This window comes from Phyllostomus discolor, chromosome 3 (assembly GCF_004126475.2).
Source record: "Phyllostomus discolor isolate MPI-MPIP mPhyDis1 chromosome 3, mPhyDis1.pri.v3, whole genome shotgun sequence".
Lineage (NCBI taxonomy): Eukaryota > Metazoa > Chordata > Mammalia > Chiroptera > Phyllostomidae > Phyllostomus > Phyllostomus discolor.
Window position 1 is genome coordinate 213,365,163 of NC_040905.2, and position 12,274 is coordinate 213,377,436.

At 67.1% G+C, this 12,274-nt stretch overlaps 1 protein-coding gene across 2 annotated transcripts; it reads right to left on the reverse strand.

Annotated features, from left to right (window-relative positions):
- Nucleotides 1-4,235: 4,235 nt before the first annotated feature.
- LOC114508966 (ficolin-2-like) lies at nt 4,236-11,190 on the reverse strand. Of its 2 annotated transcripts, none has more exons than XM_028527074.2 (9): nt 11,071-11,190; nt 9,693-9,806; nt 8,830-8,883; nt 8,313-8,348; nt 7,014-7,046; nt 6,476-6,603; nt 5,988-6,117; nt 5,170-5,304; nt 4,236-4,688 (listed from the first exon to the last, which is right to left on the reverse strand). In XM_028527074.2, exons 1-9 carry the CDS (start codon nt 11,162-11,164, stop codon nt 4,441-4,443), a joined length of 972 nt encoding a protein of 323 aa, XP_028382875.1. In that variant the 5' UTR covers nt 11,165-11,190; the 3' UTR covers nt 4,236-4,440. The 2 variants fall into 2 exon arrangements, with proteins under 2 accessions (XP_028382875.1, XP_035878336.1); XM_036022443.1 differs by having other exon boundaries at nt 8,295-8,348.
- Nucleotides 11,191-12,274: the final 1,084 nt, after the last annotated feature.

Here is a 12,274-nt window from a genome sequence, read left to right on the forward strand (position 1 = left end):
GGGGGTCTCCCCTCCGGCACCCAGGCGTGCGCTGGGGCGAGCCCCGGAGAGCCGGTGCTTTCGTTGGTCGCTGAACGTGGAGGAGAGGACGGCGGCGTGCTCGCCGGGAAGGGCAAGCTCGGAGCTCTGCTGCCCCCCCCCCGCCCCCCCCCCCGGTGGGGACGCTCAGCTGGGTCACATCAGCGCCTCCCCCACCCTGGCGGGGGCTCTGGGAGGGGCCCTGTGTTGTCCCCGAGGCCCGGACTTGGGCTTCGGCTCGGTGCGGGGGGGCGGCCTGCACCCCGTTGTCCTTCTCCAGCGGGTGACCCCTTGCTGCCCTTCCGGAGCTGGGAAGCGCCGGGCACAGCGGCCGCTGTCCCGTCGGCGTGTTTGGCTCCGCGGCTGTCCCCTGGACCTGTCCTCACGGGGCCTCTCCGGAGCCCCCGGGACTGCCGCAGCCTCCTCCCCCCCCAGACAAAAACTCAGGTCCAGGTCCCCCGGCGGTGGGGTCCCCGCCCAGACCTCCAGTGCCACTGCTCACCAAGACCTGGCCGGGGACCGCGGGGCAGGGCCGGCCGGCTCCCGGTGCCTGCAGCCCCTCAGGCAGGGCCGGACCCGGCGCGCACGCCGGACGGGGAGTGGAAGGGTGGGCGTGGAAAAGCGATTCTTCTGCCGGCCGAGGCCTTGTGGCCCCGACAGGGTGGGGTGGGGCCTGGGGGCACCCAAAGGCTCTCAGGCCGCTGCCCAGAGGGACGGAAACTGTCTGTCTCCTCCCTGGCCGGCGGCCCAGTGTGCTCAGCCCCTCCGGAAACCTGTCCCAAAGGAGGGGTCCTGTGGATGCCCCCAGACTTGTCTCGGTGGGGAGTTCCTGCTCACTCCTGGCAGGGAGTCCCACAGGGAATCGGTGGGGGGCGGGGTGACGGGGACCCGGCCCTGTTGACATGTCCTGGGGCCCCCACTCTTTCCCGTCTGGGGCTGTCACAGGTACGTGCGGCCAAGGTCCTGACATGGTCACTGACAAGCGAGTGACCTCCCGCCACATGATCCGCGGACAAGAAGGGCCCCCAGAGCGTGCGGGACAGTCCCCGCTTGTGCTGGTGGACACTCCGAGTCACCGGGGTCCCACTGGGGCCCTTCCCCTGTCCACTGTCCCGTCACCCGGCCGGAGGCCCAGGGAGGCAAGGCAGGTGCCTCCCAGACCGGCCGCACGAGCTGGCCCCCACACCGGGTCCCTGAGCTCCGTGGCGGCTGCATTTCAGGGGGCGCCAGGCAAACAGCCTCCCCGGCTGGAGCCTCGGTTTTGCCGCCTGCAAAGTGGGGCTGATGGTAGCACCTGCTTGAAAGGTGGGCGGAGACCCGGTGCGTGACCGCCCGTGGGGCCCCTGTGTCCTCCCCATTGGCCTGTGACAGAGCCCAGCGCCCAATCCCGCCCTCCTGTGAGCAAGTCCAGGCCCGCCCCTCCCGCCCCGAGCGGTGAGAAGGAAGCAGGGTGGGGGGGCCTCCCCGGGGCACGCGGACCCGTGGCAGCTGAAGAGGCTCGAGGGCCGGACTGGACGCCGTGGGCGGGGCGGGAAGACTCTGAAGTGATGGGCGGGGCCTCAGCTGGTCCCTGTCAGGTTTGCGCTCCGACGGCATCCGTCGCTGTCAACCCCAGGTAGCTCGGTGCGGCCCAGGTCCCCACCCACAGTGGCCCACCCTAGAGAGACCGGGGAGACCACGGGGAGGGCCCCCCAGGACCAACCCCGCCGGGACCACCAGCAACACCCCCAGCTCACACTGCAGGATGAGGCCGGGCGGCGTCCCAGACCCCCGAACACCCCCTGCAGGCCCTGCTGTCCCAGCTGAAGGGGAGGGGCCATCGGCCTGGGGGGGGGGCATCCCCCATCGTCTCCCCCCATTTAGTGGCGATGTGCCTTCCAAAGGAGGGGGAGCCCTCCCAGGATGGTGAAGCTCAGCGATCTTTGAGAGGGAATGCAAATTATTTTGATCAAGTGACCTCCGGCATCCCCTCAGCCCAGCCACACGAGAGAGATCTCGCTGGAGGAAGCGAGACGAATTTGAAATCTGAGCCTCCCAGGAGAGCGCCTGGTGAGGGTGCTGGGTGCTGGGTGCTGGGCCCTGGGTGCTGGGTGGGGGGACAGCGCCTCGACCTGGAGAAGGCAGGGTCTTCCTCCTGCAAAGCTGCAGTCGGAGCCCTTCCCTTGTCTCAGGCCCCTCGAATGAACGAGGCAGAAAGAGACCCCCCCTCACCCCCCAGCTTTCCAGGACGAGGAGACGGTGAGGGTATCGGTGCCGCCCCAGCCGGCACTCGGGGGGCGGGGAGCTCCTGCCGCCGCGTCATTGTGGGTGTTCCTTCTGCTGCGGGGTCGACACCTGCCTGTGGATGGTGCGGTCGGCGGGATGGGGGGGCTTCGGTTCCGCAGCCCCTCGTGTCCGAAGCGTGCCCAGCTGACCCCCGGGGCCACTCCTGCCATGAGCAAGCTCCCGGGGACCAGGGCGGCCGAGACGTCCTCCCCTTGCTGTCTGTGCAGGTCGAGGGGAGCCGGGGCCCGCGGGGTCCCGGTCCGGCGGGGGAGGAACTGAGGTGCCCGGCGTCCGGGCTGCCCTGGACCCGGGACTACCTCCCCCGGGCGGGGGGGGGGTGGGCTGTTGTGACGGCTCCCCACTTCCCTTAGGAGTTAGTCCGAGTGGGGACACTGCGGTGGCCGATATTGAAGCATGTGTGGCCTCAAATGTCAGCTGGGCTGCCCGGGGCCGCCGCCCTGGAACGAGGAAGCTGGCGCCCCTGAGAGGCCAGGCCGGCAGGGGCTCCGGTTCTCCCGCGGCGGTTCCTGGTTCACCGGGAACTCGGGCGGGTTCCCACGCTGCGGAGAAACCACGGGCCGCCCTCTGACCCTGTGGCACCTCCTTCTGGTCCTTCCTTCCTGCAGCGGCTCTGCTCACGGCGCCGCGTGGGGAACCACCCGGTGAAATGCTGGAGACGCAGGTTCTAACTTCCCCACCCGACTCGCTCAACTTGGAAGTTTCTAGATGGAGCCTTGAGTTGTCCAGTGACCCACCATCTGGTTTGCAAAGGACCGAAGGGTTTCTGGGACGTGGAACTTTGCTGACGTGGGGACAGTTCCAGGCAGAAGGGACCTGTCGACCGGCCTGCTTGAGCCTTGCTCAAGGTGCCCTGTGCTGGCCCGGCAGCACCACCCCCATTTCCCTCCATCATGATGATTGGCTAGTGCCCAGCCAATCAGGAGCTTCCCTGGGATTCTTCGCTCGCAGTTGCTGGGTCGTGCTCTCTCGTCTCCCCAGTCACAGGGCAGGATGGCAGGGACTCCCCTGAGACTGTGGTTGGGTTTCCCTGCCTGCCTGACAGCTGTCCTCTGTAAAAGGTGAGAAGGAACCCCAGTGGGGACCGTGCTTGAAAGAGGCTGCAAACCCGCCCACCTGCCCTCAGCCCCCTCTTATCCCTGGGATGACGGGGATCCGGGGTGCTGGGAGGGTGGAAGGAAGCTCCGTGTGTCCAGGCCCCGTGTCCCCTCCACCGGGCAGAGAACCTGGTGCACCAGGCGAAGCCCCGGGGTGGGGGAGGTAGGAGAAGGTGCTTGCATGCGGTAAATTGTTCCTCCCGCCCAGCGGTCCTCCCCTAGCAACGCCCGACTAGGACTGGTTTTATGCATCCCACCCACCGCCGGGCCCGCCTCAGCAGGGCCAATCCTGCCCTGACTCAAGGTCGGAGATCAAGCCCACCACCGTGAGCCGACATCTCAGGCAGCTGCACGCAGCCAACCTTTTCTCGTGGAGTGACTGTGTTTGCCCAATGGCCCCCCGGGGAAGCAGGGCCTGGGCGCGGGGGTCCACGGGAAGAGCGGGCATGGCTGGCAGGCTGGGCCGGGGACTGGACGCCAGGCTAGTGGGGACCCCAGTCCAGCGGCCACATCAGCCTTGTGTCTGCAGCTCTGCTCTGCCCTCAGCTGGAAGGCAGCCGCAGGCCACAGTGTAGCAACGGTGGCTGTGTGTCCTTGAACTTCACTGGCACGCAGGTACCACGGGCCCTGCTGTGCTGATGCCTTAGACCACCAGATACCTCCTGCTGAGACCACCTGGCCTTAGGCCACGTCACAGAGGGGCGTGGATAGGTACGCAGAGAGGGACCCACGACCAGGGACCAGCCGATGCAATGCACGACGGGGCCGGTGCAGGGAGCCAACGCCTTTATTGAGGGCTGGTGCTGTGGGCGAGCCCGCGGGGTGGCGGGGGGGCGGGGGGGTTGTACCGGCCGCTCTGATGCAGGCAGGCGGGGGAGAAGGGCTGGGCGCTGGTTGAAGGCGCGAGGCTGAGGGTCCCCGAGGGGGGCCGGGGAACGGGACGAAGCTCTTCGTTTCTGCGTGGATAATGACCAGGGATGCGTCTCCCCTCCCTCGTGCGGGTGTGGGACCCGGTGGAAGCCGCGCTGGGCGGCCCCTGGCCCTAGGCGGGCCGCACCTTCATCTCCGACACCTTGTAGCTGTAATTGTACCCTTTTCCCGAGTGCCAGTTGATGCCGTTCGCAAAGCTGCTGTGCCCACCCCCGAGGTAGCGGCCGTTCAGGTTGGACACGTGGCAGTTCTTGTACCACCAGGCTCCTTGGTACTGCTGGGCGCAGTTCGAAGTATTTTCGTCGTTGTCCTGGTCTTTGGTGGTGAACGCCGTGTTGTTGTGCTGCGTCAGGGAGTCGCCTGCGAGAGGGGAGGGCGGGGGTGTCACACACAGCGCAGGGTCGGGGGGGGTCCTGGGCACCGGGCCGAGCCCCACAAAGTCCAAGGGGGCCGCTGATGTGGCCCCAGGGATCCCCCCGCTCTGCTGACACGGCGGCCTCCAAGCCCCCCAGCCCGATGTCCCGCCGGCTGGTGGACACCCTGCCACTTTAAAGGAGGGGCCACACTGCGCGCCCCCCACCACAGAATGGGCCGACTCCTGGTCCGTTCCCACCGCCACCCCGACGGTGGCTGAGAACGGCACCCCCACTCACTGGGCTCCCCACCTGTGTCGTCCTCGTGAGGATGAGCAGGTGGGGGCCGTGTTGTCCCAACGTGTGGGTGAAGGAACCAGGGGGAGGACAAGCCACCGCCCCTCATCGCCCGGAGGACCGGGGCCTCTAGAGTGAGCAGGCCCCCCCCCCGCCCCCCCCCCGAGCGCCCCTGCCCGGCCGGCGCTCACCGGCATTGCCCTGGACGAAGGCACCCAGCAGCAGCTTGTACTTCTCCTCCTCGCTCCCCAGCTTGAACGACCGGTACTTGGCAAAATGGTAGCCGCCCTGGAAGTCCTCGAGGTCGATGCGGAGCTCGCTGGTTCCTGTGGACAGAGGCGGTCAGGCGCCAGCAGCGGGGACCCTCTGCTTCGGGGGCTTGGCTACGCTTTTAGGGAATTTGGGCACTCGGCATCCGAGGGGAAGCTCCTCAGGGTCACAGAGAAAGTCCTGGGCTAGTCAGGGGCACGGAAACGCCCTTCCCACGGGTCCTTCATCCATCCCCCAGGGCCCTACCCGGGCTCACGGCATGGTCCGTCCAGCAGCGGGCTGTGACGTTGCTCAATGCTCTACCCTTTGTGTGGGAGCGCCGGCTTGGGACAGGGCCACAGGGCGGCAGGGAGGGAGCAGAGGGCGGGCCCAGCTACAGGGTGGCCCCGGCAGGTAAGCCAGCGGGCCAAACGCTGTCCTGGCCCGAGACCAGCCAGGTGGGTCGCCTGGGGGCTGGCAGGACGGGATGGGGGCAGCCTCCCCGAGCCTGAGCCCCGACTTCAGGGGACGTGATGCAGCAGCAGGGGTGAGGTCAGGGCTGGGTGTCGGGCTGAACCCCGATAATCCACCTGCTCTGATGTGGGCGTTCAGCGTCTAAGACAACGTGGGCCCCAGCGGGTCCCAGCAGGCACGTGTGTCGGGGGAGCGGCTGTCTCCCGCTCCAGGGTGGCCCCGGGCCAAGGTCAGGGGCAGGGGGGTCTCGGGGCCCCAGACCTCGAAGGGCCGGCCCCGGGCCTACCCTGGGCAGTCAGGGCGTGAATGTTGCCGTTGCCCAGCCAGAACTCCCCCAGCTGGCTGCCGAAGCCCTGCTTGTACGCGGCCCAGTCCCGGAAGAAGTCCACGGAGCCGTCACTCCTGCGCTGGATCACCTGTGGGGCGGGAGGGCAGGGGCGGCCCGCAGTCGGTCGGTGCCGCCCACCGCCAGCAAGAGGCCACCTGCGCCTCAGCACAGACCCCGGGCGCTCACACGGTGCCCACTGGTGACTCAGGAGGAAGTGGAGGCTCAGAGAGGGTGGGGAGCACGCCCCAAGCTGCACAGCTGGAGCGGCCGGGGCCTCCCCCGGGCCTCGCCCCACTGTCTGGCTCTCTCTGTCCTTGGTGAATGGGGGGCAGAAGCCGAGACAGCTGGGAGCTGGACAGTGGGACGGAGGCTAGAGAGCGGGAGTCCCCCCAACACAGCGGCCCCCCACTCCGGCCTGCGCAGCCGCCCTGACCCGGGACACTCACCGTCCAGCCCCCGCCGTCCGTGTGCATGTCACAGAGCACGACCAGAGGCCGGCAGTCGGGCAGGTAGATGGTGTGCCAGCCGCTCAGGAGGTGCCCCCTGGTGAGCAGCTCCTTGCAGTTCCGAGGTCCTGGGAGGGGACTGGGAGGTGGGTGCTGGGGCAGGGCCCCGGCAGGGTGGGGCTGGGGGACGAGGCGGGGGAGAAACAGGGGGGGTGGGCGTCTGCATGGGCAGGGAGGGCTCCAAGGCCTGGGACTGATGTAGCCTGGCACCCAAGGGCACCCCTACCCCCAGGCGCGCCCATCTTGGTCCCCAGGGTCTGGGCCTTCTAGGGAACGGGGTCCCTACCACCAGGAAAACTCCCTGGGCTACACCAGGTTCTCTGAGCACGAGCTGCCTGCCCCTCGAGTGGCCAAGGAGTGAACGTGAGTGTGGTCCCTCCGGGTCCTGCCCGCCCGCCTGCGAGGCTGCCTTCTGGTCGCCCGCCCCCAGCCGGGAGCAGGTCCAGCTCAGATACCAGGTGAGGGCCGGGTCAGTCACCTGTGGCACAGGACAGGGCTTGTATGGACTCTCCTGTGGGTTGTGAGAGAGGACACGCATGTCACACGTCTAGAAATCAAGGTCCCCGTCCTCCTCTGCCCTCGTGGCTCCACGGACCCCAAACAGACAAAGCTCTTCCCGGACCCCCAGCCCCTCTCCTAGCGAGCGGGTCTCAGACGCTGTCTCCGGGGTGCCAGGCCACCACGCCTGCGTGCGCTCGGCGCCACCGAGTCCCAGGTGGACTGGGGCCGACGGTCAGCCCTGCCCCTCAAGGTAGGGACCGCACCTCGGTACGGCCGTCTCGTCCGGGGCTGTCCTGGTCCACCTGAGCTCAGCCCTGTCTCCCCCAGAGTCTGTGGGGGGGACAGTGCCGGGGGCGGGCATGTGGCTCTGTGCCCCGGCCTTGCACTTTGTACTTGTGGGCAGATCTGTTGCCTTTTCAGATTTTTTAAAATTTTATTTTAATCCTTGTCCAAGTACAGTTTTCTCCCTTTTACTCCCATTCCAGCCCACCCTCCCACCCTCCCCACTTCCCTCCCATTACCACCCTCCCCCTAGTTTTTGTCCATGTGTCCTTCATACTTGTTCCTGCAAACCCTTCCCACTGTCCCCTGAAATTCCCTCTTGTCTCTCCCCTGTGGTCACTGTCAGCCTGTCCCCTATTTCAGTGTCTTTGGTTATATTTTGCTTGTTTCTCTGTTTTGTTGACTGGGTTCCTGTTAAAGGTGAGATCACATGGTATTTGTCTCTCACTGCCTGGCTTGTTTCGCTGAGCACAATGCTCTCCAGTCCCATCCACGCTGTTGGGAAGGGTAGGAGCGCCTCCTTTCTCTCTCCTGCATAGAATTCCATTGTGTGAATGTACCATAGTTTTGGGGTCCACTCACTCACTGATGGGCACCTGGGTTGCTTCCAGCACATGGCTGTTGTGAATTGTGCTGCTGTGGACATCGGGGTGCAAAGGTTCTTCTGGATTGGTGTTTTAGATTTTTTATAAATATGTTTAGGATGGGCGTCAATCAGAAAACAAGCAGGTCATCGTCCAGGTTCACGCAACAGGGCAGCCTGCCCACCCCGTGGGTCCTCTCTGGGCTCGGGGCCCTCCCCGACTGCAACCACACCACGTGGTGCAGACGCCCCCCAGCCCCCACCGGCTGCCTGGAGGGGCAGGGACAGGAGACCCTCCCCCAGGGGACCATGCTGGGCGTCACAGAGGCCTCTGCGGAGACCTGGCCAGCACAGAGCCTGCCCGGGAGCCCCCGGACGGTGGGAGGGGCTCACCCTTCTCTCCGCGTTCACCCTTCTCTCCGCGCGCCCCGGTCTCCCCGCGGTCTCCTGGAGAAGACGGGACAACGGGACCCTGATGCCAGGACGCCGGGTCGGCGGGGCACGGACCGCCTGCTCCGGAAACCACCCCACTGCTCTGCTTTCCAGCAGGTGCGTGGAAGGGCCGTGGGACTCATCGCTCTGCCGTGGGCTCAGGAAGGCAGGAACCTGCGGGCGCCTCCCGCAGGGGAGGGCGCTCTGGGGCCCGGGGGCCGCCCGGTGAGGGGAGCTGGCTTGATACCCAGTCCCTGGGCCCAGGGCTCAGCGCGGGACCCTTCTCCCACCCCCCACCCCCTACCACAGGCGCCTCAGAAATGGAAAATGTGGCAGGAGCCCTCTGGGTCCCTCTGTCTCTCTGGCCGCTTCCCTCCGCCTGCCCCTCCCTTTGCTCATTCATTCCCCGCCCCCACCCCCCAGGTGTTTCTCTCTCCTTTCCCTGCAGGCAGACCCGGGGCCGCCCAGGGGTCTTTGCTGTCTGTCACGTGGTTACCTTTTGGCCCTGTTGGCCCCGCCTTCCCAGGTGTTCCTGGGACACCCCGTTCTCCTGCGAATTCCAAACACACGGCACTGAGGAAAATGCACCCCCACACTTCTCACTGGGGATCTTCCCGGGGTGCAGTCCCGACCTGTCCCTTCAGCCCCAGTGGTCCTCAGCATCACCGCCTGGGACAGCCCAGTGGTGACCGTGGCTGGTGGTGACCCCGCGGCCAGCTGTGTGGTGCAGAGCAGGGTGGCACCTGGAACTCAGGTTCCTTGGGGTACCTCCTGGGTTCCAGCCTTTGATGCTGGCAGCCGGCCCAGCCTGCACGGAGCCTGCACGGAGCTCCTCTACCTAGTCATGGGCCTGGGACAAGTTCCATGTCCTCGGAGACGCTGTCACCAGGTCTCCACAGGACACGGTGAGTCCCCCACGCCGTGGTCCCCCGCGGGAGGAGTCCACTCTGCACTGCGTCCAAGCCGCTGGACTGGGCCTCCGTGCGGGCTCTACTCCGTCTCCAGAGAGATGTCGGGGCCCCTGGCCTCCCGGGTCACCTGCACGGAGGCCCCTGAGCCTGGACGCCCTTGACACATGCGTCCTGCCTCCAAGGTGATGCCCCCCTCCCCACCGCCCAGCTGCTTTTCACGTGCTCACCCTGGGCCCGGTGAGTCGGCACCGGCTCAGATACTCCGTGAAAATAGGCCCAGGCGTGAGCTCAGGACATTCTTAAGGGATGGCTCTTCCTTTCAGGCCTGGGTGGACACCAGCGCTGTGCAGGTCGCCCTGAGACCCGAGGGGCCTCGGACCAACTCGAGGTCCAACCAGGGGAGGATGGGAGCCCAGTGCCCCGCCCCGCCCCCACCCGGAGCACTCACCTCTCACTCCATCGGCGCCCGCCTCTCCCTTGGGCCCCACGGCCCCGGGCAGCCCCGGGCAGCCCCGGAGGATGCTGAGCTTGTCGGAGCCCTGCAGTCCTATCAGCTTCACCTCTGCGGACAAGCACACCTGTCTGTCAGTGCCTGCGCCGCCCTCCCCACCCCGGGCATCTGCCACCATGGTGACCTCAGGCCCCAGCAGACCGCTGCAGCCGCTGCCACCTGCCTCTGCCGAGGGCCCCTCCCACCCTGGGGTGCAAGCTGGCGGGGTGGTGGTGCAGGGCGGCATTGTCGGACTCGTCGTCCTGCCCCTGGGCCTCTGGCCTGGGCTGCGGCGTGGGAACCAGGCCCTGGGGAGGAGCGGCCTAGACCTGGAAGCGTCCCAAGCGTCAGCGCCGCTCCCGACCTTTAGACAGAGCTTCATGCACGGCGGGTTCTTTCAGTAACTAGCAAACACTTATTAGGAAGTCAGGGGATTGCGTCACCCCATTTCTGGGCCGGTGGCCTGGGCCTGCCTGAGCTGGAAGGGGTCCACGTAGCGCCCTGGGTTCCCAGGACGCAGGGCCAGCCCGGCGGAACTGGAGAGGGAGGTCCGTCTGCTCCCTCGCGCTGGCCTGTCCGCCCCCACCTCGCCGGCCGGAACCGGTGCAGATGGCACGTTCACCTGTGCCTAGGTTTCGCTCATCAAAGCCAGCCGTCGGTCACTGCTGAAGTCCGGAGACCAGGCACATTCGAGAAGATGGTGAACCCCCCGAGCGCGCTGTTCCCGGGGAGGGGCCCCCGGGTGCCCCCTCCAGGCTCCCTCCGGGCCCTTGTCCGTGCACTGGGCGGAATTCTTTCTCCCAGTCCCACCTTGCCCAGGTGTGTCACCGCAGGACACCTGGGACGCTGGGAGGCGGCGCCTGGCTTCAGGGCACTGTGCCCTCCCCCTGGGGGGGCGGTCAAGGGACACCTGATTGGAAAGCCCCCCAGGGGTGGAGAGGCCAACCCATGGCGGGCCCTGCTGGGTGAGGGAAGGAGGTCGGGAGCCCGTTGGGAGGGAATGACGAGTCCCTCCCTCTGCCACCTCTGGGGCACAGCGGGGTCCACCTGTCCCCCAAGGCTGGAAGCCTCGGAAGTCCCACAGTGCTGGGCGCGAGTCCTTGGGCCCCTTCCCAGGGCTGGTGATACTGCAAAACTGGGCCCTGCAGGGGTACCCTCCTCACCCCGCACTCCTGTGCACCTGGATGGGATGCTGCCGCCCCCCCCCAGGGCTGTGAGGCAGGTCCCCCCGCAGACAGAGGGGGGGGGCCGTCTGGAGAAGAATATTCTCGAGGGCACGCCGTGAGAGGCGGTGAGCGGAGGCTGTCGGGTCCTACTCGCCTGCAGTCTCACTCACCTGGACAGGTGTCTTCCGTCGAGGCCGCAGGGCACAGGAAGGCCATGGCCAGGATGACGGGCCCCAAGGCCACAGCTGCTCGGCTCACCTGCATCTTGGGTCCTGGCCACTGTGGGCAGCTCCCGCCTTTATGGGCAGCTCGGAGCCCCGCCCCCGGCTCCGTCTGTCACCTTCGGGGGCATGGCACCTCCTGCCCCTCCCGTGGTGTCCCCCGAAGGTGGCGTGGCCTCATGGGACCCTGAGGGGCCACACCGCACGCCCCACGTAATGACCTCGTTGGCGGCTCCCCCTTGACCGAAACACCTTCCTAGCGAGAAGCGGCCGGGCCCGCCTGCCTGCCGGTGTCTGTTGAGAAGGTTCTGCATGGATGTCCCAGGGCGGCAGGGTTGGCGGGACCAGGGAGGGTACGGGGGGGGGTGCCGTCTGCATACAGGGGGCTTCAAGTCTGCAGCGGGTTGGAAGCATCCCCTGGGGTCCAGGGTGGTTGGAGGGGAGGGGTGGGGTGGCTTCCGACCGCAGCCAGGCCCGGGGCAGGCCGAGGGGGCGGCCGCCGGGGACGCTGAGGCCTGCTGTCCCAGCCAGCACTGCCGAGGGGCCAGACTGGGAGCTAGACAGAGGCAGCTTCGTCCGGGGGGGCTGGTGGGCGTGGCACTAGCTGCCCCCAGCAGGGACCCGGCTGCCTGGGCCCCTCCACACCCCAGAGGCTATGGCTAATTCTAGAAGCTCTCACCTGGTGGCCAGCCCAGTTAGAGATGGAGGGGGCAGGTGTGTGGTCCCAGCCCCAGTTCCTGTCCGGGTGTGACATCAGAATTCTGAGCCCGAGTCCGACGAAACCCGTGAGGATCAAGCACCATGTCAGGGTCCCCGGGGGCCAGGGAAGGGGACAGCTGGGCATCGGAGAGAGGACAAGTAATTTCCTGTCCCCACCGAGTGCTTAGCAGAGACCCGGTTGCCTGACACTGGCAAAGAAAGCAAAGAAGCTTATTGACACACCTGGCTCGGGTGCCCACGGGACACGCTTGGGGGGTCCCAGGGATGACACCCTCCTCACAGGGAGGGGGTGAGGGCCTCGCAGGGCCAGGAAGACGGTCGGTGGCAGTCTGTCTGTCTTCTCCCACGGTTCCCACCATGGGGGTGGGGGGAGGACGGGTCCGGAGCCTGGAATTTGCAAGGTGACAGCTTTAGCCTGAAGGGATCCGAAGCC